General features: G+C 35.8%; 5 protein-coding genes across 8 annotated transcripts; all 5 read right to left on the reverse strand.

Moving 5' to 3' along the window:
- Positions 1-3,377: 3,377 nt before the first annotated feature.
- On the reverse strand, positions 3,378-9,017 carry LOC121761671 (probable leucine-rich repeat receptor-like protein kinase At1g35710). Its single transcript, XM_042157306.1, has 9 exons — positions 8,415-9,017; positions 8,049-8,189; positions 6,536-6,607; positions 5,394-5,465; positions 5,093-5,308; positions 4,940-5,011; positions 4,793-4,864; positions 4,613-4,684; positions 3,378-4,528 (listed from the first exon to the last, which is right to left on the reverse strand). Exons 1-9 carry the CDS (start codon positions 8,794-8,796, stop codon positions 4,272-4,274), a joined length of 1,356 nt encoding a protein of 451 aa, XP_042013240.1. The 5' UTR covers positions 8,797-9,017; the 3' UTR covers positions 3,378-4,271.
- LOC121760911 (receptor-like protein 9DC3) lies at positions 3,562-4,203 on the reverse strand. Its single transcript, XM_042156502.1, has one exon. It carries the CDS (start codon positions 4,201-4,203, stop codon positions 3,562-3,564), a length of 642 nt encoding a protein of 213 aa, XP_042012436.1.
- A 1,415-nt stretch (positions 9,018-10,432) lies between the features above and the next one.
- LOC121761475 (receptor-like protein 12) lies at positions 10,433-11,865 on the reverse strand. Its single transcript, XM_042157120.1, has 2 exons — positions 11,709-11,865; positions 10,433-11,626 (listed from the first exon to the last, which is right to left on the reverse strand). The coding sequence occupies exons 1-2, from the start codon at positions 11,833-11,835 to the stop codon at positions 11,115-11,117; spliced, it is 639 nt and encodes a 212-aa protein (XP_042013054.1). The 5' UTR covers positions 11,836-11,865; the 3' UTR covers positions 10,433-11,114.
- A 2,676-nt stretch (positions 11,866-14,541) lies between these two features.
- LOC121759978 (scarecrow-like protein 33) lies at positions 14,542-18,236 on the reverse strand. Of its 3 annotated transcripts, none has more exons than XR_006041807.1 (3): positions 18,154-18,236; positions 14,969-17,464; positions 14,542-14,872 (listed from the first exon to the last, which is right to left on the reverse strand). XR_006041807.1 is itself a non-coding variant. In XM_042155568.1 (3 exons), the coding sequence occupies exons 2-3, from the start codon at positions 17,341-17,343 to the stop codon at positions 15,321-15,323; spliced, it is 1,887 nt and encodes a 628-aa protein (XP_042011502.1). In that variant the 5' UTR covers positions 17,344-17,464; positions 18,154-18,236; the 3' UTR covers positions 15,181-15,320. The 3 variants fall into 3 exon arrangements, 2 of the variants coding, with proteins under 2 accessions (XP_042011501.1, XP_042011502.1); XM_042155568.1 differs by lacking the exon at positions 14,542-14,872 and having other exon boundaries at positions 15,181-15,389; positions 15,526-17,464; XM_042155567.1 differs by having other exon boundaries at positions 14,542-17,464.
- An 878-nt stretch (positions 18,237-19,114) lies between these two features.
- LOC121762338 (scarecrow-like protein 14) lies at positions 19,115-22,721 on the reverse strand. Of its 2 annotated transcripts, XR_006042191.1 has the most exons (3): positions 22,623-22,721; positions 19,526-21,982; positions 19,115-19,429 (listed from the first exon to the last, which is right to left on the reverse strand). XR_006042191.1 is itself a non-coding variant. In XM_042158184.1 (2 exons), exon 2 carries the CDS (start codon positions 21,858-21,860, stop codon positions 19,584-19,586), a length of 2,277 nt encoding a protein of 758 aa, XP_042014118.1. In that variant the 5' UTR covers positions 21,861-21,982; positions 22,623-22,721; the 3' UTR covers positions 19,115-19,583. The 2 variants fall into 2 exon arrangements, 1 of the variants encoding a protein (XP_042014118.1); XM_042158184.1 differs by having other exon boundaries at positions 19,115-21,982.
- Between the last annotated feature and the right edge of the window lie 300 nt (positions 22,722-23,021).

A 23,021-nucleotide genomic window follows, 5' to 3' on the forward strand; every position in this document is an offset into this window, starting at 1 on the left:
CAATGCCAGCCTCGCATCCGCCTCCGTATCACATGACTTAACCATTAAAATGCGGATTTCCTCGGCATCACCAAACCATTTATAATCGACCAAAACGCCCAAAACAGCAGCATAAGTCTGGAAGTTGGGGGAATTTAATGAATTTAGGGCAATGTGAGAATTGAGGTGAGGGCGTTGAGAGAGGAATGAGGAGACAATCGGAATCAATTTGTTGTGCTTTTGAGATTTGTGTTGGCTGGAGAATGAGAGAGCGAATGAGGAGAGGACGGACTGACCTGATGAAGCGGCGGAGGTGGCTCGTACCATTCTGATGTGGAAACGGACGGCGGCGGAGGTGAAAACGCCGTTCATTTTTGGATTAGAAGCTGAGATTCATGGATTTGGGGAGGCGTTCGGAAGAATCAAAGATTTTGTGCATTTGAAATTCAGCCCAGATAATAATTTGGGTTTAGTTGTAATACTATTTTAAATTAGCATAAATAAATAAATAAAACCTAAAAATATTACTAGCACGTTCGAATTTTATTATTTCAATTCATATATCATGATGTTAGTTAAATTAATTTTTGATTAAATTAAAAAAGCAAATTCTATAAAACTTAACGAATAGTAGATACGAATCGAGTAGAGTTAAAATTTTAAATTAATGTTTAGATTAAATTCATATACTAATCACTTTTGTATACAAATTAAATTTTCATGTTAGGAAGAAGAAAAAAATCAAAGGAAAAAGAAAACAAAATACTTTATAGCTTTAACAAAACACATTTTCACTAGAGTAAGTATAAATTTTGTATTTAATCCAAACAAGTCCTCTAAATGCAAATCAAACTCACAAGCAATATTTGAAGAGAAAGCTAACAGCTCCGCCTCTACATTAAAAATATTACTTTTCTCTAATGTGAATAATTACGTATAGGATCCTCATCTAATGCTTATAATACCACGATCCAAAACTAAGACTAAATTTACACCCTTAGATTTTAAAATGAGTGTATGAGATTAAAGCTCACAAATTTCAATAAATACTAGACAAAATATCAACAAAAGGGTAATATCGTCATTGTTTTATCATATGATAATTTTCGTGGGTGTTTTTTATGTCAACGTAGTGTATTACAAATATCAACAATATGACATGAGAATATCAATACAAGTACAAGAAAATATCAACACAATTTTATTGATATTTTACCTACATTATAATGAGATTTTGCATACACTATATTGAGATTATTTTTACATTTGTTGATAAAATCTGTTTATCAACATGTACGAAAATTGAACTATAATTTATCAAATTTCATCACCCGAACATCGTCGGAACATATGCAATTGAGATCTCGTTGGAATCCTTATAAAATTATCTTTAATTTGATATATTTTTTACGAAAAAATAATTTATATCGAGAGAACTCCATATTAGATGCAGAGCTTTGTGATTCAGAGAACTCCATATTAGAGGCAGTAGCAAAGAAACTCATGGATCGTGGCTTGCCTAGTGAGAATTGGGGATCTAGGGAAGGTAGAGATGGCAGACTCGAAGACCAACAAGTTCCATCTTTTGATGAAATTGACCCACCGTGCAGCCCCGATATGAGTAAAGAGACGGAGGAAGAGGCATTATTAGACGATGTAGAGGAGGTTGATTCCATTGAGGAAGTGAAGAAGGCTGTCGTTGCTCGAGTGACATCCCAAGATGTTGTTGGGAATTGTTTGGGTGAAAAGGGAGAGTTGCGTGATAGTGATGTTGCAAGAATATTTCAGCGACCGACATTGCTTGCCATCGATGCACGGATGGTCCCGCCGCGAAATTACACGGCGTGTTTGGGAGTTCGTGGACGTGTTAACAAGCTTCACGTTTTAGCGCTGAATTTTGACGACTGTTTTGATCCTACCTTGATGATTTTTTATGGAGAAGGTGAAGTGACACGTCCAACTATTCGGTATGCGTTTGATCCAGGAGGAGACGCCTCGCCAAGCTTGTGCTTTCAACTCTCGTCTTTGGTTCGTGGTTCCCGCCTTGAGGACAAGGTGGATTTTAACCGTGGGGGAGTTGATACGAGTATTCTACCATTATTTATTAGTTTAGATATATTAGGGATTTGCATATCTTTTCTTATATTTGTTTCTTGTTTCCTAAGCTAGTATTCTAGTATTATAAATAGGGTTAGGTTGTTATCGTTTTAATCATTCAATGAATATATTATTTTCCACAACTTGTCTTGAGTAACAAGAATATCATATTTCGTTTCCAAATTGTTGTTCATCGGAGAACGTCCGAAAATCAGCAATTCGTGAGCTTTCCTTCGAGCACGTCGAAGGTTTGATCACCTTATCTCTCCGAGAAGTTAGCCATCCGGCCTCGTTACGGAGAACGTCCGTAACAGCATCTCCCATGAAGTACCTGAAGCAGCTCTCGCTAATGCCCGAGGAGCTTCCATGATCATTGTTCAAACCTTGCTCACAGTAAATATGGCTTTGATAATTATTGCTGTTGTTATATTTTCTCTTCTTGCTCACATAATTATGGATGCTTTCCCATTTCTCCTTGCAAGCCGCAGCGCTCCTCTCATGCCCAAAACACCCCATCTTCACCGCGATTTCCTCCCAAACCATCTCCTCATCGAATTTCCCCTCCATTGCCGTTGTCAGCTGAATCAGCTTGTTGATTTCGCATTCCGGCCAGTCTTCGTTGTGGCTCTCTTTCCGGGTGAGCTTGTGCAGTGCGTTCATCAAGGCGGCGTCGCGCGCTTCGATCCAGGCGCGCTCGCTAGCCCAGAACCTGTGCTCTCTCTCGATCCTGGCGGCGTCGTGCTTCCTCCACTCCTCCTCTCTCATCGCCCTCTCCCTCTCCCTCTCCCTCTCCTTCTCCTCGATCGTCCTCATCATCTTCTCCATCCACGCCTCCTGCTTCTCCATCAATTTCTTCAACTGCGCGTCGATGAAATCCCTAATTTTGACCTTCCACCTGCTCTTCTTCATATCGTCGCTGTCGTCGGAAGAGCTCGTGTTAGCGTCCGGGTAATTGGAGAGGCTGAGGCTCGTGTCGGAGGCCTTTGGAGTTGGAGTAATTGGAGTTTTATCGTCGGCTTGGATTAGTGACGGATTTGTGACGGATCAGTTTCTCCCAATTAGTGACGGATTAGTAACGGATTTGTGACCCGGTAATTAAAACTGTCAAAAATTTGACGGTTTCGTCCAAAATGGACCAAATGTGGTCGTATTTCAAATGTGAGTGACCGAATAATTCAAAAGATAATGTTTTGGACCAAAAAAAAAAACGAATGTTAAGGACCATTTTGGGACTTTAGTCTATATAATAAAAAATGAGTACTATGTATGTGTGTAGTGACAAATCCAGAAATTATAGTGGGTGAAATCGGACATTATAAATTAATTTATTAAAAATAAAATATTAAACCATTGAAACACCTTAACCATAGCCTTTTTTTGGCCTGAATCTTAAGAAAGTCTATAGCCAAAAGAGGAAAAAGAAACTAAGTTGGAAAGAAAAGTGTACACAAGAAAGAGCAACGTTTTTTTGTCTTGGAGTTGGAATCATCTTCTCCTCGGTGTTGGTGTTGCTCTGATGCGTCTCCTCTTCTTCTTGTTATTGTATCCAACACCAAAAAAGAACTCAACCAACCATCTTGGCTTTTCATATCGAATAATCCAACAACCCATACCAATTCCAACTATGACTCCACATCCATACCCTATCACTACACTTTTCCACCCAAATCCATCTATAAATTCATCCTCTTCTTCTTCCTTTTCTTCTTCTTTTGGCCTTGCCTTCTCTTTGCATTTTCTCGTCAACGGAACTCCACATAACCCTAAGTTTCCCACATACGAATCGTTCTCAAATGTGGAAAACTGGTTAGATTGCGGTATCCGTCCCACCAGATGATTCATTGAAAGGTTTAGTTTCGAAAGAAATGTCAACCTTGTCATTTCATTTGGAATTACTCCAACCAAATTGTTCGAAGACAAGTCCAAAGATTCAAGTGCGCTCATGTTGGCAAGAGATGAAGGTATATTCCCTGTGAGGTTATTGTGTGACAAGTTCAAGTATTTCAGAAAGTTAAGATTTCCAATTAAAGGCGGAATACTTCCAGAGAATCTATTGGAGGATAGATCAATTATCGTGAAGCCTTCCAGCAGTCTCTCTATTAACTGATCCTGACCTTTCAACGTCATTCTCATCTGCACATAATCTTGAAACATATCATAGAATTGTTTCGTGTCATTTTTCTTGGTCACCTCGATCATTGCTTTGAAATTCTCGATATACCTTTCACGCAGAGAACCCGCAAATGCATTCCGAGATAAGTTGTTTTCAAAGATTTACTCATGTTTTCAAAGCATACTGGAATTGATCCTGCCAAACTATTATTTGAGAGAATAAGTTGTTCAAGCAATGTAAGGTTGCACATGGAGGATGGAAGCTCCCCATAAAATTTGTTGGAAGAGAGTGATAATATAGACATTTCTGATAGATTTCCAATGCTGGATGGTATTAGACCTGAGAGTTTGTATGAAGAGAAAGACAATATGAAACAATTTTCTTAACATCTCAAAAAAAGCATATAGCATTATAGAAGCTCACCATTTAGTTTGTTGAATGTGAGGCGTAGACGAAACACATATTGTAGATTTCCAATGCTGGAAGGTATTGTACCTGAAAATAGTACAAACACTCGTATTCATACAAATTGCTTGCAAATGTATAAGAAAATTAATTAATTTCGCAACTAATTGCTTTCTTTTTAGTACATACAAAGCTCACCATTTAATTCGTTGGATAAGAGATTAAGATCTTCTAAATTGGCTAGATTCCCAATAGTGGATGGTATTGGACCTGAAAATTTAAAATTTGGTTGAGTTTCCATGATCTTGTGAAAAAGGTGATTCAAATTGTGTGCATGAAGCTCACCATTTAAATAGTTGAAGGAGAGAAATAAGATCACCAGAGTTGATAAATTTCCAATGGTGGGTGATATTGGACCTGAAAGAAGTTGTTTGAAGGATACATATTAGATCCGAGCGGGTTGACCCTATTGACATCTCTAACAGTTGGAAGTCTTACCAACGAAAGAATTGTTATAAAGGAACAAAGCCTTTATCGCTTTCATGTTCCCAATTTCCGAAGGCAACGCCCCGCTAAGTTTGTTATTTCCTAAACTAATATATTCCAAGGAAGATATGTTGAAAATGGATGGCGGCAAAGGGCCAGACAAATTGTTAGAACTCATGCTCAAACTGCTTAACTGATGAAGATTATGAATCTCTTGTGGAATAAAACCTGTAAAAATTAGATCCAAATTTAAGTGTTACAAAATTCAAGGGATGCATGCATGTCAAGTTGAAGATGGAGGATGGAAACTTACCATTTAAGTTGTTGTAAGCGAGACTTATCTCTTGCAGATTTGATAGATTTCCAATAGTGGAAGGTATTGCGCCTAAAAGAAATTATTTGAAAGATAAAACTCTAAATAGATAATAATATAAATAAATTTATTCTAAAATATTGTAATGAACTATTTTGATTTTTAGATCGTTAAGAATCGCAATGATATTTATATCTTAGGTTGAACATAATACTTTTATCGCGAGAACTAAAAATAGTACATTGAACGTATAACGTCATTACATAGAAAGTGCAATTAATAGCATTCAAAAATACGAAATCAATGAAAAAATGTCAAATATTAATTTAATAATAACTACTATTATTATTATTATTAATATTTAGTACAGTATGTACCTTTATAATGTACATTGTTATTACTAGAAAGTGATTAAAGAAAAACTATTATGCATGTTAATAAACAATCATTTATCATATCTACTAGTTATTTATAATTAATTAATAAAAATTTAGAATCCTAATAAGTTTTCTTAATACATTAAACACATGATAATTAAGTAGTAATATATTGCACATCATATTACCAAATAACACACTAGTACTTATTTTGAATCACATTACATCGGATATTACTTTTGTACCAACCAAAAGTCCTTAATCGATTTTGTTTAACATTTAGTAGAAATGTTGCACTACTTTTGTTTATTTTTTAACCTAAGTTTGTTATAGTTTTTTCTAACTAGTCCTAATAAATGTGTTAAACAAAGCTTAACCAGCTAGTATTCACAATGGTTGTAATTGATATATATGAAAAGAAAAGGTTGAATATGCTTTAAGCTATGAGAGTTAGAGGTTTTCTCATCTTTTTACTTTTTAATTCAGTCTAGGAATGAGTAGTAGATGACCAAAGATCTTCTATTTTAGAGAATTAAGAAGAAAGTATGTCATGGAAACACATCATTTAATGCTGTAGATACAACATATTTAATAGATTTCCAATGGTAGAAATTGGATATACAAATTCATCAAATTTTCTATATATAATTTGACAAATAATTGTACCTAAAACTACTCTTATTCATGATTTTTGTTGACAATACTAAAATACATATTCAAGGTATGTAAGTCAATTTGCAGATGTTGGATGGAAAGTTAACTCACCATTTAATTTGTTGTAAGAGATATCAATACTCTTTATATTTGATAGATTTTCAATGCTGAAAGGTATTGGGCCTGAAATAAATTATGGAGTGAGAAAGATAAATCTCTACATAGAGAAGAATAATAATCATATCTCAAAAAATGCCTATAGCCTTTTACCAACAATTACGTTTTACTATACACACACAAATATAGATATTGAAACAATTTTTTAAAATAAAATTTATGAATTATTTTAGTTCTTATATTATGAAGATCTAAAATGGATATGTACAGACATACAAGAATTATGATCAAAACAAAACTCAATCTTAATGTTAAACCGCATAATTAAAACACAGAATGTCATATCTAGATATATTGAGGTCGTTTTAGGCTATCTCTGTGTTTTCGAAATCGAATTTTATAAAATAAACTAAAAATGTTGATTCTACTGTTTGACATTAAGATTGAGCATTGCATTTCACTAACCTTAGAGCATCCACATCTGTGCTCTTGCCAACGAGCGCGGATGTGGGCCCGGCCCCACTTTTACTCTCTGTTCTTAGGCAAGAGCAAAACACCCACATTTGTGCTCTTCCGCAAGGACGAGCACAAGGGCCCAACTGTTCCATTATTCAAAACATTTCCATAAAAACATTTCCACAAAATTAAAATTCATTAAAAATAACCGAAATAATATTACAAATTACAAAAAAATTAAAAATTACATAATTAAAATCCTAGAAATTAAAAATCACATAATTAAAGTCTTAAAAATTAAAAATTACATAATTTAAATCCTAAAAATTTAAAATTACATAATTTAAATCCTAAAATTTAAAAATTACATAATTAAATTCATAAAATTAAAAAGCACACTACTCTTGGCCAAATTTCACCCAAATGGATGATGAATGTGTGTATTTATATATGATTTTGGGATTAAATTTTTTTAAAAAAATTCAAAAAAAAATTCAAAAAAATGGTAATAAAATCTGTATATTTTTGGGAATCCGAAAATTATTTAATTTTTGGTATTATTTTCGATTTTTTTTAAAAAAAAAAGAAAAAGAAAATGCCAACGGCCAACAGAAACGTGCCACGTCGCCCTGCTTGTTGGCACAGACTTGCTCTTAGCTAAGAACACGTCCGTGCCAGCGGCAAGAGCGCAGCGGCGGACAAGCGTGTCCTTGCCAGCGGCACGCACGGACGGACGGAGCCTGCTCTCCGATGTGGATGCTCTTACCATCGAATAAACATAAAAAAAAATGAAATTAAATAAAGTCACAAGATACACAGTGAAATTAACTGTATTTCGAAAATATGAAATTAAATACTAGTAATATATTTGGTGCTGCGTATGAAAATCTGCTGTAGATTTTCACAATCGAATAACTGAAAATAATATTTCTTCATCACAATAAAAACATATTTTTATTTGTGTTCATTATTAATATAACTTGTGCATACACAGCTCTACTCTTTTGACAATGGCTGTAAATTCTACTATTAAGGTTAGAAATATTGTTACCAGTTAAATCATTTCCTCTAAGCGTTAAGTCCTCTAATGCTTTCATATTTCCAAAGGCAGGCAAGAACCCTGATAACTCATTGGTCGACATGCCCAACTTTTGTAAATTATCAAGATGAAAAATCTTTTCCGGAATGACTCCTGCAAATTGTTATAAAATATAAAAGCAAAACTCATGTAGAGATTGAAAATGGATAAAAACTGACCCTTAGATAATTAAGGGACCAACTATAGTTAAATTTTGGGCAGTGTCCAACCCCAATTAGTTTGAGGCCGACCCAAAAAAAAATTCATGCTGGCTCCCAAAGCGGACAATTTTAAAATTAACGTGCAGTCGACGATGCTATAACAAGAATATAGCAGTACCTGTTAAAGAGTTGATGCTAAGGTCTAATTCCTTAAGCTGTGTGATGTTCCCAATTTCTTTGGGTACATGTCCACTAAAGTTGTTGTCTCGAAGCCTTATTGTCTGAAGCTGCGGGCATTGATCCAAACTCGAGGGTATATCGCCCTTCAACTCGTTGCGGGATAGATCAAGTACTTTGAGTTTTTGAAGTCCATTGTGCCTGCAAATGTCTCTTGGAAGAGAACCTGACAAGCTATTATCGTATAGATGAATAGATTCGATTACCGTAAGATTGAAGATTGATGGAGCAACGGAACCATCAAGTTGGTTTCCACTGAGATCAAGAGTAATCAGAGAATCAAGATTTCCGATTTCTGGTGCGATGCTGCCTGAGACTTCCATGTCTGAGATATTTAATCGAGTCACCCTATTGCCACGAGAATCACAAGTGACTCCAATCCATGAGCAAACTGAGGTTTGAGTGCTCCAATTTTGCTTTATAATATCTGAGGTGATGAGGGCTTTGAAAGCAAGAAGAGAAGATTCATCTCTTTTTATTTCAAGTGTGGTTGCAATGCTCAGACATGAAAAGAATATGAGAGAAGGTAGCAAAAATGAGGAAACCCTTTTCGGAAAATGATCAATACAAAACTTGATCTCAATACAAAATCCAGACCAAATCCTGACCATGAGATTTGACAATCCAATGGTCAATAATTAAACAAAAACACGGAGGGTCATTGTAAAGCAGTTTTAGGTCATATTATAAACTTTGGGTTTGAGGTCATGTTAAGATCATTTCATGTCATCCTTACTATAATGACGTAAAAATAAGCTTACAATGACCTAAAAATGACTTTTGTATGCTTGGTTCTGCATTTTTGTATTAAGAATGGTTTTGCATGGATCAAAACCCACCCTTTTCATCATAATTATTTGTGTGAGCAAACAATTAAGCCCAACAAATGCCCTATTTATGAAAACAATAGTGAATGCTACTTTAATAAGTCAAGTCAAGTCAAGTGTGGCCACAAATTGATGCATGCACAAATGAAAGATTTCTAGTAATCTTTTATCCTCAAAAAAGGACATTGATTGGTTGATCTTTTCTTTTTAGAAATTTCTTCATATTTATCGTTCTCGCATGTTTTTTTTTATGCATATAATAGGCCAACTAAGATTTATACTATGTAATTATCAAAGTTCTTTTTAGTACTTTTTAACTCTTAAACATAAAAATATTATTATAGATATTTTAGACTATTTATATGTCTCGCAATTTTATTTTTATTAATTTTTATTTTATTTTATTTATTATATATTTTAATTAAATTTGATTTTTTTATTCTAAATAAATTCATAAGTCCACGCTTGAAGTCAGTCCTCTTTGAAATTGCAAACTTGGGTTTTTATTTATAACCATAAATTGCAGTGGCCTACCATGTGGAATATTAACCAAAACGAACATAAATTTTCGCTTGAATCAACACGCTAAATTTATTGTGCAACGACGAAGACTTTGAAATTATAATGCAATATATCCATCAATAGTCTTATTAGCAGATGGCATGGATTATAACACGAAATTGGTAAAATAAGATTGATCATAAAAAGATAAAGTATCATGTAAAGTTTAGCTAATGAGTAGAGACTTTGAGACATGTTCAATTTATTTGAGTCGTATAATTCTCTCGATTACGTTTAGCTAAAAGAAAATGTAAAACAAACGCGTTGTCGCGATCCTTAATAGCATAACTTTAATTTAAGGTTAAGTCGGAGCAGTTTCGAAACATGCTATATAAGGTTATGTTCTCATTTCTTAAAGGTTTTCAAGTTTAGCTTTCTGCATCTTTCCATAAATTAGTTTAGATCAAATTTCCCTCATTCCTGTTAATTCGATCCTTAACTAATGATTTAATAATAGGGACATTTATTACTAATTATAAAATTTGTATTACCCATGTTAATCTATTGTTATTTAAGATGGATACAAATAGAAACAGAAAGAAACAACTAAAGCACAACCAACATCTCTACATTAGAATAACCTATATACAAAAAAAGGAAGTTGAATCAAGTTCTCATGGTGTTGCTCTATTGCTTATCTATTGTCTTCTTCTCATTATATACAATGCCAAAAAAGAAATCAACTAACCATCTTGGCTTTCTGTATTGAAGAATACAACAACCAATACCAATTCCAACTATGAGTCCACATCCATACCCCATCACAACACTTTTCCATCCAAATCCATCTATAAATTCATCTTCTTCTTCATTTTCTTGTCCTACTTCTTCTTCTAGCCCACTCTCTTCATTGCATTTTCTTGTCAATGGAACTCCACATAACCCCAAGTTCCCCACGTACGAATCATTCTCAAATGTGGAAAACTGGTTAGATCGAGGTATCTGTCCCACCAGATCGTTCATTGAAAGGTTTAATTTCAAAAGAAACGTCAACCTTGTCATTTCACTTGGAATTACTCCATCCAAATTGTTTGAAGACAAGTCCAACGATTCAAGCGCACTCATGTTTGCTATAGATGAAGGTATATTTCCTACGAGGTTATTGTGTGACAAGTTCAAGTATTCGAGACACTTAAGATTTCCTACTGAACGTGTAATACTCTCGGAAAATCTATTTGAGGACAAGTCAATTATCGTAAAGGCTTCCAGTAGTCTCTCTTGATCCTGTCATCTCCACAAAACGTAGAAATGTATTAGAGAATCTTTCTGTTACATTTTCCTTGCTCACTTCTATCATTGCTTTCAACATACCTTTCAGGTAGAGTGCCCACAAATGCATTCCGAGATATATCTAAAACTTGCAACTCGGGAAATGGAAGCTCAAATCGCGAAGGTAGCGTTATGTTACCATCAAACTTGTTAGACCTCAAGACTAGTACTCGAAGTTCAGGAAGGCCTTGTAGACTTTTGCAGTTGACTAAGGATTTAGGTAATCTTCCTTCCAATTTATTACCACTCAAATTGATGGACACGAGACTACAACCTTGGCTAAATGTTGATGGAATCGGACCACTAAACTGGTTTGAATGTATATGACCGTGAATGTATACGAATATTGTTTCCGACAAGTTGTTATTCGAGAGAATGAGATATTTAAGGGATGTTAGGTTGTAGATGGAGGATGGAAGCTCGCCAATTAATCCGTTGGAAGAGAGAAATAACAAATATATGTTTGATAGATTTGCAATGCTGGTTGGTATTGGACCTGGAATTGAAATAATGTGTTTGTAAATCTTAAAAAAAAAGAACATAACATTATGGAATTGAGATAGATGATGCAAGCTTACCATTTAAGTTGTTGTTAGAGAGGCTTAAAGCATACAAATTTGATAGATTTCCAAAGGTGGATTGTATTGGACCTAGAAATAGAAGAAACCAAGAAATAGTTACATATGCAGAATAGAAACTCACCATTTAATTTGTTGAATGTGAGATCAAGAGTTTGTAAATTGGCTAGATTCCCAATAGCGGATGGTATTAAACCTAAAAATTAAATGAATAATGACTTAAAAGTTTGCTCTAGTTTGAAAAAGTAATTAAAAAAGTGTACTTGTTTTTTCATATAGAGGATGAAAGCTCACAACTGAAATTGTTGAAGGCTAGACCTAAGAAGGCCAAATTTGATGAATTTCCAATGGAGAATGGTAATGGACATGAAAAAAAATATCTTTATAATGACAAACAATGACTAATATATAATAAGTGTGATTAGATGTTTTGTTTTTAGCCAAAAAGAAAAATGACTCAAATAACTTGGGACAACCCAAAAAGAAATACGACTCAAGTAACTTGGGACGGATGAAGTATATAAGAAGATCATTCATTTCTCTTAATTTTTATTTTTAATTTTTAGCCCGTTAGGCTAGGTCAAAACTCAAATATATAGAGTTAGGATTAGAATTTTTTTGCCCAAAAAGAATTCAGTCCCATTAGCCAGCAATGGTATTAATAATCCAAAGGACTAGCCTAATTGACATCACTACATCTGAACATGTGCATTCTCCTAGTAATTATGAACACACGTGTGCATTCTCTCATAAAAATAGGGACTTTGGGGACAGCATGGATTTTAATACAAAATTGGTAAAATATGATAGAAATAGAAAGAAAACGTGATTGAAATATTATTAGTAGAAAATGAGATTCACCTTATAAAAAGGTAAAAACTTGCCAAAAATAGAAGGTGGCTAATTTTTGGGACACCCCAAAATAGAAATGGAAGACTATTTTTAGGGACGGATGGAGTATTTATATATTCTAAGAAGGTTAATAATTATTAATTAACTATTAATATATTTACCTTGGAGTTGTTCACAAAAGAGACAAATAATTAATCAAATACATACCATTTAAATCGTTTGAACCAAAGTTTAAATGATGAAGTCGAGTGATGTTCCCAATTTCTCTTGGAATCTCTCCACCAAACATGTTGCTGCCAAAGTCAATATACTCCAAATTCGAACATTGCCCCGAACTCAACCGTATGTCTCCATACATCTGATTGTAAGAAATAATAAATCTTTTGAGTTTGTTAAAACCATTCTTGCACATATCATTTGGCAAACTACTCGATAAACTGTTCTTTCCCAACGACTGAATCTCCAACGATGAGATATTGAAGACGGATGGAGGGATCGGACCATGAAACGAGTTTTCTTTCATGTCTAAAGAGACGAGAAAAGAAAGATTTCCGATCTCTGGTGGGATGGTTCCGACAAGACCCATCTCCGATATGTCTAGTTGAGTAACCCTATTATAGCGAGAATCACAAGTAACTTCGATCCAACTGCAAACAGGAGTTTGAGTGGTCCAATTATTTATCAATATGGCATGTGGATCTGAGGTTATTTGAGATTTTAAGGTGAGGAGGGAAGAAATATCAATGTTGATGTCACAACTTGCAAGGATGGGAAAGGTGTAAAATAGTAAGAATGCAAGAAAGAAATAGTGGGAAGGATATGATATCTCCATTTGGGTTGGCAAAGAAGAAGGCCTAGGAAGGTTGGTACCACAATATATAAACATTAGAGTAGGTACATTAAGACAAATAAAAAGGTCTAGTGAATAACTATTCTTTTAAAAAATATATCAAAATACTAGTATATTTTTGAAGGTCATAATCATGTTTGTGAATAACGTTGAAATGAATCATTCTTTAATTCCGTGTGTGTGTATTGATATGACATTGCCGAACAAAATTGAGGAATAATAGGTTACCGGCTGCGATGATCGGCATCGGCCTAATGGATGAATAATCAGACGGCCACGATCAGTGGCGGACGCAATGAGAAATATTGTCAAATTTGTCGAAGTTCTTAGAGATCGATCGTCTATAGCTCGATCTTACTAAATTTACGTAGATGAAGATCGAATCGGGGGAGGTTGGATCGTTAGGAAGCGCTTAACCGGAGATTCTATAATATGCAATCACCACAAAGAAAACAACAAAAGAAGGCCTAGGAATTTGAGTGCATGTTACATTGAAATAGTCATGACAACGAGCCTTAACAAGTGAACGTGACATGATCCAGATTTTTATTCAATTTTCCAACTAATCTGTCTAATTAAATCATGTCAGACTAGGGGTGTGAATTCGGTTATTCGGTTCGGTTTTTGCCCAAACCGAACCGAAAAACCGAAAAACCGAACTAAAAAAACCGAATTAAATCGAAAAACCGAAATTTTTAATAAAACCGAAAAACCGAAAAAAATATGTAGTATATATTAATATGTATATATATATATAATTTATTTTATTTTATATATACTAATATAATATAAATATATAATATAAAATTAATAGAATATATAATACATATTATATAAAATATATTTAAAGAATATATATTATATATATAATATAATATATTTAAATTAATAGAATAAATATATATAATATTATATTTAAAATATAAATTCTGTTTTTCGGTTATTCGGTTTTTTTCTTCATCCGAACCGAACCGAACCGAAAAACCGAAATTTTTTTATTTTCAAAACCGAACCGAACTGAAAAACCGAAAAACCGAAAAACCGAAATAACCGAACCAAATTTCAAAATTTCGGTTTGGTTCGGTTCGGATATTCGGTTTCCGGTTTTTTTGCAGCAATGGCACACACATGTAATTAAACTACTTTGCCATTTCTATGATCAAGCTGGTTATGAGTACATCAAAAAAATAGCTAACAATCACTACACGAAACGAGCCTTCTACGACATCACATAGCACGGCATTACCTTGACAGACTACATGTGACGAACCCCTAGAGCAGTTACCTGTTAATATTGTCAAATGTTTTCCACTTCAACCACCCTCGAACGTTCTAGTATAGCATGGAAGTATGGTGGCAGTTAGCACAGAGACTGTTGGGCGAACGTGTTGCATCACCAATGTGGTTCTACAGCCCGATTGACAGCTGAAGCGCGCAGGATCAGCAAACTCTCACTTACCAGCTAAAGGAGCGAAATAAAATTAATTTAAGAAGCTAGACAACTGAAATATATTTAGAAACAGTGTAGCATTCCAGTAGATAGCCGAATAAATAATACCTTCCTTGCAAAGAGAAGGAAGTTCATATTCCAATGGTGTTGAAGAAGTTGGAATGTCCAGCGGTTGATTATCTTGGCATCATATACGAAATTTATGAGCTTTGACGAGCTGGTCCCCAAGAAGATCCAGCGTAAAGAATGCGTCCCTTCCACCCCTGCAACAACCACTGACTGTCTTCAGCTACCACAAAGTCCTTGTGGTAGGATGATTCAACTCTATTTCTAGCCATTGTCGTTATCTCTGCGTCCAGAGGAAGCTTCTCAAAGCCAGCCCTTATAAGTCGGACCTGCCATTGCTTGTATGTCTCTGGTCTCTCAATCCGCTCAGCACCTTCACATGCAATTGCATTCTTTACCTCCCGCCCAAATAAATATTCCTCAAGCAGCATTCTCTCTTGAATTCCTCGGGGAATAATAGAATCTAGCATATCGAAAATAGATGAGTAGTAAAAGAGTAGCTCACGGAATCTCGAGATAAAAAAGGGGGCATTGTAGCCACCATTCTTTATCCCCAGAACGAAAACGGCAGGATTTGTCTCCCTGATAAGGTTCAATACCGTATCTCTTGGACTGTTCACCACAACAGTTTCATCCAGCAGATCCCTTAATTTAAAATGACTGCTCACAGCCACCATCTCATCTTTCTGGATCTTAAGATCTTCAAGTTTAATTGTTTCCCACTTTTGAGCAATAGCATGGAACTCAAATGGAACTCCAAAGGTCTTAGCATGACTAGCCAAACGTCTTCCAGTCTCTTCAACCCTTATGGATGGGCGAAAACCTGGAATGGGAAAATCAACACCGGTGAAACGAAGTTTAGGGGGTCCACCAGGTCTCATCGAGAGCTTTTGCAGAAAGGAAGGCCATTGAAATCCATAGAGAACACCAAAATCAATAATGTGGAGTTTCAAGGCTTTCTCAGAGACATTCAGAATGGTCTTATTCGCAAAGAAATTAGTGATATTCCTGAACGGACATGTACCAAGATATGTAAGATATGATTTTAACACTTTAGAAGCATGAATAGGCCGCCTAAGAAGCGTTTCATATATCTGACTACCAGATCCAGCCATACGTGCCTCAAGTCCATCAGCAACATAATGTGCTAGCCTCTGCATTCCATCTCCTGATGGCGTAGCATGCTGCCTGATCTGCTTCAGAAGTTCATTTGTAGTCCTCCGGTCTTCTGCTGCAACAGCTCGTGCGCAAAGAGTCAGAAGGGTACTCATATCTACCACATTCCTTTTGCCTTGCTTCTTCCTACCACCACTTTTTCTGCCACTAGGTCCCTTTGATTGACCACTATGTTTCTCGTTTATGGCTATCTCATTGAATGCTTCACGGAGGTCGGTGTCTGCATATAGGAGGACCCTATCAAACATGTCTGAGCTCACAGTTGATTCAACAAAAACGGCTGACTGTTTGTTACTCCTTTCCTCTTCCAAACCCATATTTTCATAGTGTGGATTCCTCTTCCCACTTAACGCATCAACAACTTCATCATTACCAATTTTGCTGTCCACTTTGACTGAAAGATTAGCAGAGCCTTCCTTCGGCAACAGAGCATCATACCTCAAACCAGCAACTAAGTTAGTTCCTTTAGAAAGAAACTTGCTTGCTTCTTCGACTCCCTTCTTAAACTGCATAATTGATTGACTATCACCAAATATATCAGGGATTATAAGGGTGTTCACAGGAGAATCTATTGCACCCTGGGTTCCACTTCTACTTGATGAAGCATTAGAAGACTGAGAAGTCGACTGTGAATTTGATGAAGCATAAGAGGACTGAGAAGTCGACTGTGAATTTCTTTCGGAAGTATCATGATATATGTACATCCCACTACTGCAGTCAGAATCAGAATTCAAATCAGGAAGTAGTGTTCCTGAATCATAAAAACCAGTGGAATCATTTACACCAAACAAGTTTTTATCAGGGTTCTCAATGATCTTGTCAAAATTTGATCCATACTGATAATCTGTGGCTGCAGGATATTGTTCTCCAATGACCTCGTAAAATGATTTTTCTGCAGCTTGAAGTGCAGAAGACTCTCGAAGCATGAACGTTTCCTCTTCCAAATCCTCTTCCAGGAGGATATGATTTATATACTTGAGAAGTGCATCACCAAAATCAAGATCCACTGCAGAATCACCTTCGGGTAATTGGACTAATGCATCAAAATTTGCATGGGTGGAAACTGGTATAACATCAGCATGACTCAAATTTTGAAAACTGTCACTGGCTCTCACACTGTCGACTGGAGTCGGATCTGTGAATTTTTGCGTAGTTTGGTTGTTATATCTCATTCTAGAAGTTGCCTTATCAGAACACCAAATATTTGGTACATGGCCTTCTCCTTTGTTGTAACCACTCATCTCAATGTCAAATCAAACTGTAGTAGGCTACTACTTTCCCAAATCTCCAACCAATTTTGAATTTCTATTCTCAGAAAAGGAGCCAACTTCTACCGAAATGAAAGCTTATGAAACTGAAAACCTGTAACAAGCACAGCAGTTAGATTAAAAAAACAACTACAAATTCATCAAAGATTCTCACAAAACTGAAACTAAATCCCCAAGCGTCTATCATCTACAAATTGAACACGCTGATCTTCTATCATTGAGAAAAGGTTAAAGGAGATGCAAAATTAGCTCAACGAAGTTCAAATCCCGAACTTCCAACAGTTTTCGCTGAAACAAACCTCATTTCTGACATCGAAATGAATGAATTGTACCGAATAACAATAAGTTCGATCAGATTCCAGCACGATCAACTGACATTTCACATGTACATAAGCACTAAACACAAAAGAAGGCCTTATAATCAGAAGAAACCGCAACAGAATCCTAATCAATGTAAAGGAGATGATCATCTATTCAATGAGAAAAGGTTAAAGGAGATGCAGAATTGGCTCAACGAAGTCCAAATCCAAAACTTCAACAGCATTAGCTGAAACAAACCTCATTTCTGACTTAGAAATGGATGAATTGTGCAGAATAACAACAAGTTCGATCGGATTCCAGCATGATCAACTGACATTTCTCACAAATATAAGCACTTGACGCAAAAAATGCCTTATAATAATCAGAATAAACCGCAACAGAATTCTAACCAGTATAAAGTAACAACAATCTAGTATAGAAAGAAAAAGAACGGCGAAAAAGTAGAAGTAGAAATGAGCTTACCAGAACGACTGAGATGGATGAGATTTGGGAGAAATATCCACGCGATCCACAGTTTGCTCCTCAAGTCTCTCTATCTCTGTCTCTTCTCTTCAGTATATACTATTTATGTGGTATATAAATTGCACACATAACATAATGTAATCGTGACAGAGATTATTGCCACGTGGCGCTTCTTGATTTGTGCGTGTGGATTGAGGGAAATTTAAAAGTATTTGACTTTGTGCTTGAACTATGCTTTGGATTTATAGATCAAATTGAATAAAATTTATGTAATCGAATTGAGCTAAACCCAAATAGTGAACTTGGTTTGGACTTGTAGCTCAGATTGAAGAAAATTTTCATAATTCATGTAATCGAATTGAACTAAACCAAAATATATTAAACTTGGTTTGGGTTTTTAGAGCATATTGAATACTCGTAATCCAAATAGTTGAACTGAACTAAATCAAAATATTGAACTTGATTTGAATTTTTCGATTAGACTGGACAAATTTTTCATTATTCATAGTATAATCGAATTGAACTAAATTTAAATACTTAACTCCGTTTGGACATTTAGATCAGATTGAACAATTTTTTTGTATTCCAAATTTTTTAATTTAACTAAACCAAAATATTAAACTTATGTTTGGAAATTTTGATCAAATCGAACACAATTTTAGTAATCTAAATAATAGAATTGAACTAAACCAAAATATTGAACTTCGTTAAGGATTCTGAATTTTTGCAATTGATCTATTTACATTTTCCAAAATTTGAATTTTTAGATTGATCACATTCACAGCTAGGTCACATTTTTCATGAACAAATGCCCATTAAAAAATAAAAACAACACATTCATGCAAAAAAAATAGAACTGCTCTTAAAGTTGATAAACAAATTCCTGATCATGTGATGTATAATTCTACGATTTTAATGTCGAGAAGTAAAAGAAAGTCTATGTGCTATCACTGCTCACAAATTTGATGACAAATTCCCACATTATGTAAACTACATTGTCATTTCTATGATCAAACTGGTTACAAGTGCATCAAAGTAAAAGCTAACAATCACTATACGAAACAATCCTTCTACAACATCATATTGCACAGCATTATCTCGACAGACTACATGTGACGAACTCCTAGAGCTGTTACCTGTTAGCATTGTCAAAGGTTTTCCACTTCAGCCACCCTCGAACGTTCAAGTATACATGGAAGTCTGGTAGGCAGTTGGCACAGCGAGTGTTGGGCGAATGTGTGCATCACCAATGAGGTTCTTCAGTCAGATTACCCAGCTGAAATGCGCAGGATAGCTGGATTAGTGTAGACAACTCAAAATGATTTACAATTAGTGTAGCGTTCCAGTTGATAGATGGAGAAATGATCCTTACAAATGGAAGAAGTTCAAATTCCAAAGGTATTGAAGAAGTTGGAATGGCCAGGGGTTGATTATCTTGGCATCGTATATGCAATTTTTGAGTTCCGATGAGCAGGTCTCCAAGAAGAAGCAGCATAAAGAATGCGTCCCTTCCACCCATGCAACAACCACTGACTGTCTTCATCTACCACAAAGTCCTTGTGGTATAATGATTCAACTCTATTTCTAGCCATTGTCGTTATCTCCACATCCAGAGGAAGCTGCTCAAAGCCAGCCCTTATAAGTCTGACCTGCCATTGCTTGTATGTCTCTGGTCTCTCAATCCGCTCAGCACCTTCACATGCAATTACATTCTTTGCCTCACGCCCAAATATTATTTTCTCAAGCAGCATTCTCTCATGAATTCCTCGGGGAATAATAGCATCTAGCATATCGAAAATAGATGAGTAGTAAAAGAGTAGCTCCCGGAATCTCGTGACAAAAAAGGGGGCATTGTAGGCACCATTCTTTATCCCCAGAACGAAGACAGCAGGATTCGTCTTCCTGATAAGGTTCAAGACCATATTTCTTGGACTGTTCACCACAACAGTTTCATCCAGCAGATTCTTTAAATTAAAATGACTGCTCACAGCCACCATCTCATCTTTCCGGATCTTAAGATCTTCTAGTTTAATCGTTTCCCACTTTTGAGCAATAGCATGGAACTCAAATGGAACTCCAAAGGTTTTAGCGTAACTAGCCAAACGCCTCCCAGTCTCTTCAACCCTTATGGATGGGCGAAAACCTGGGCAAGGAAAATCAATACCGGTGATACGAAGTTTAGGGGGTCCACCAGGTCTCATCGAGAGCTTTTGAAGAAAGGAAGGCCATTGAAACCCAAAGAGAATACCAAAATCAATGATGTGGAGTTTTGTGGCTTTCTCAGAGACATTCATGATGGTCTTATTCGCAAAGAAATTAGTTATCTTCCTGAACGGACATGTAGCAAGATATGTATGGTATGCTTTCAATACATCGGCAGCAGAAGTAGGCAGACTAAGGAGGGATGTATATATCTGAGTACCAGATCCAGCCATACGTGCCTCAAGTCCATCAGCAAAATAATGTGCTAGTCTCTGCATTCCATCTCCTGATGGCGTAGCATGCTGTCTGATTTGCTTTAGAAGTTCATTTGCAGTCCTACGATCGTCTGCTGCAACAGCTTGTGCGCAAAGAGTCAGGAGGGTTCTCATATCTACCACATTCCTTTTGCCTTGCTTCTTCTTACCACCAGTTTTTCCACCACTAGATCCCTTTGATGGACCACTCTGTTGGTCATTTCGGGTTATCTCATTCAATGCTTCACGAAGGGCGGTGTCATTTTTTCCTCCACTGCATAGGAGGACCCTATCAAACATGTCTGAGCTCACAGTTGATTCAGCAAAAATGGCTGATTGTTTGTTACTCCTTTCCTCTTCCAAACCTAAGCTTTCATGGTATGGATTCTTCTTCCCTCTTAAAACATCAACAACTTCATCATTACCAATTTTATTGTCCACTCTGACTGAAAGATCAGGAGAGCCTTCCTTCGGCAACAGACTATCATGCCCCAAACCAGCAACTAAATTAATTCCATTGGGAAGAAACTTGCTTGCTTCTTCGAATCCTTTCTTAAACTGCATAGCTGATTGACTATCACCAAATATATCAGGGATTCTAAGGGTGCTCGCAGGAGAATCTATGGGACCTTGGGTTCCACTGCTACTTGATGAAGCATTAGAAGACTGAGAAGTCGACCGTGAATTTCTTTTGGCAGTATCATGACATATGTTTAGCCCATCACAGTCAAAATCAGGATTCCAATCAGGAAGTAATGTTCCTGAATCATAGGAACCAATGCAGTCATTTACCCCAGACAAGTTTTTATCAGGCTTCTCAGTGATCTTATCTAAATTAGATCTGCACTGATAATCTGTGGCTGCAGGATATTGTTTTTCAATAACCTCAAATAATGATTTTTCTGCAGCTTGAAGAGCAGCTGACCCTCGAAACATGAATGTTTCCTCTTCCAAATCCTCTTCCAGGAGGATATGATTTATATACTTAAGAACTGCATCACTAAAATCAAGATCCACTGCAGAATCGCCTTCGGGTAATTGGACTAATGCATCAAAATTTGCATGGGTGGAAACTGGTATAACATCAGCATGACTCAAATTTTGAAAACTATCACTGGCTCTCACATTGTCGACTGGAGTTAGATCTGCAAATCTTGGCATAGTTTGGTTGTTATATCTCATTCTAGAAGTTGCCTCATCAGAACACCAAATTCCTGATCCATGGCCTTCTCCTTTGTTGTAACCATTCATCTCAAAGTCAAATTAAACTGTAGTAGGTTACTACTTTCCTAAATCTCCAACCAATTTTGAATTTCTACTCTCCGAAAAGGAGCCAACTTCTACCGAATTGTTAGCTTATGAAACTGAAAAACCTGAAAAAAGCACAGCATTTAAATGAAAAATAACTACAAATTCGTCAAAGAATCTCACCAACTGAAACTAAACCCTCAATTGTCTATCATCTACAAATTGAACATGCTGATCCTCTATTCTATGAGGAAAGGTTTATAGAGATGCAAAATTAGCTCAACTAAGTCCAAATCCAAAACTTCAACACTTTTAGCTGAATAAAACCTCATTTCTCTGAAATTGAAATGAATGAATTGTACCGAATAACAACAAGGTCGTCGGATTCCAGCATGATCAACTGACATTTCAACACAAATATATAAGCACTTAACACAATAAAAGCCTTATAATCAGAAGAAACCGCAACAGAATCCTATGCAAAATTAGCTCCAAGACGTCCAAATCCAAAACTTAAACAGTTTTCGCTGAAACAATCCTCATGTCTGACATCGAAATGAATGAATTGTGCAGAATAGCAACAAGTCCGATCCGATTCCAGCACAATAAAATGACATTTCACACAAATGTAAGCACTCAAAACAAAATAAATGCCTTATAATCAGAAGAAATCGCAACACAATCGGAATCAATATACACTGACAACACTCTGGAATAGGAAAAGAGAGAAGAACGGCGGAAAAGTAGAAGTAGAAATGAGTTTACCAGAACGAATGATTAGCTGAAGATTATCAGATTTGGGAGAAATATCCACGCGATCCGCCGTTTGCTCATCTGACTTCTCCAGCTCTGTCTCTCTCTTCTCTTTATATAATTAGCAAATGTAATGTAAAATCGTCAGAGATATTGGCCACGTGGCGTTTCGTGATTTGTTCGTGTGTGTAATTATTGAGGTAAACTTTAGCTCAAATTGTCAATTATTCGAGAACAATGTAAATCCAACCTCGAATAATGCTCACCGAGGTTGGATTTTTAGCTCAAATTTGGTAATCCAAATTTAAAAATTTGTTTGGATTTTTTAGACCATATTGAACACAATTTTTCGTAATCTAGATAATTGAATTGAACTAAACCAAAATATTGAACTTAGTAGTTAGTAATAAC

Source organism: Salvia splendens, chromosome 13 (assembly GCF_004379255.2).
Source record: "Salvia splendens isolate huo1 chromosome 13, SspV2, whole genome shotgun sequence".
Classification (NCBI taxonomy): Eukaryota; Viridiplantae; Streptophyta; class Magnoliopsida; order Lamiales; family Lamiaceae; genus Salvia; species Salvia splendens.

Coding starts and splice junctions, on each gene's coding strand:
- LOC121761475 (XM_042157120.1), bottom strand. CDS start 11,835: ATGGTGAGTTTCTATTCTGCATATGTAACTATTTCTTGGTTTCTTCTA. Junction 11,627..11,708: donor CTCTAACAACAACTTAAATG/GTAAGCTTGCAT, acceptor TTTCAATTCCAG/GTCCAATACCAACCAGCATT.
- LOC121762338 (XM_042158184.1), bottom strand. CDS start 21,860: ATGAATGGTTACAACAAAGGAGAAGGCCATGGATCAGGAATTTGGTGT.
- LOC121761671 (XM_042157306.1), bottom strand. CDS start 8,796: ATGGAAGTCTCAGGCAGCATCGCACCAGAAATCGGAAATCTTGATTCT. Junction 5,309..5,393: donor CGCTTACAACAACTTAAATG/GTAAGTTTCCAT, acceptor TAATTTTTACAG/GTTTTATTCCACAAGAGATT. Junction 5,012..5,092: donor TTATAACAATTCTTTCGTTG/GTAAGACTTCCA, acceptor AACTTCTTTCAG/GTCCAATATCACCCACCATT.
- LOC121759978 (XM_042155567.1), bottom strand. CDS start 17,343: ATGAGTGGTTACAACAAAGGAGAAGGCCATGTACCAAATATTTGGTGT.
- LOC121760911 (XM_042156502.1), bottom strand. CDS start 4,203: ATGACGTTGAAAGGTCAGGATCAGTTAATAGAGAGACTGCTGGAAGGC.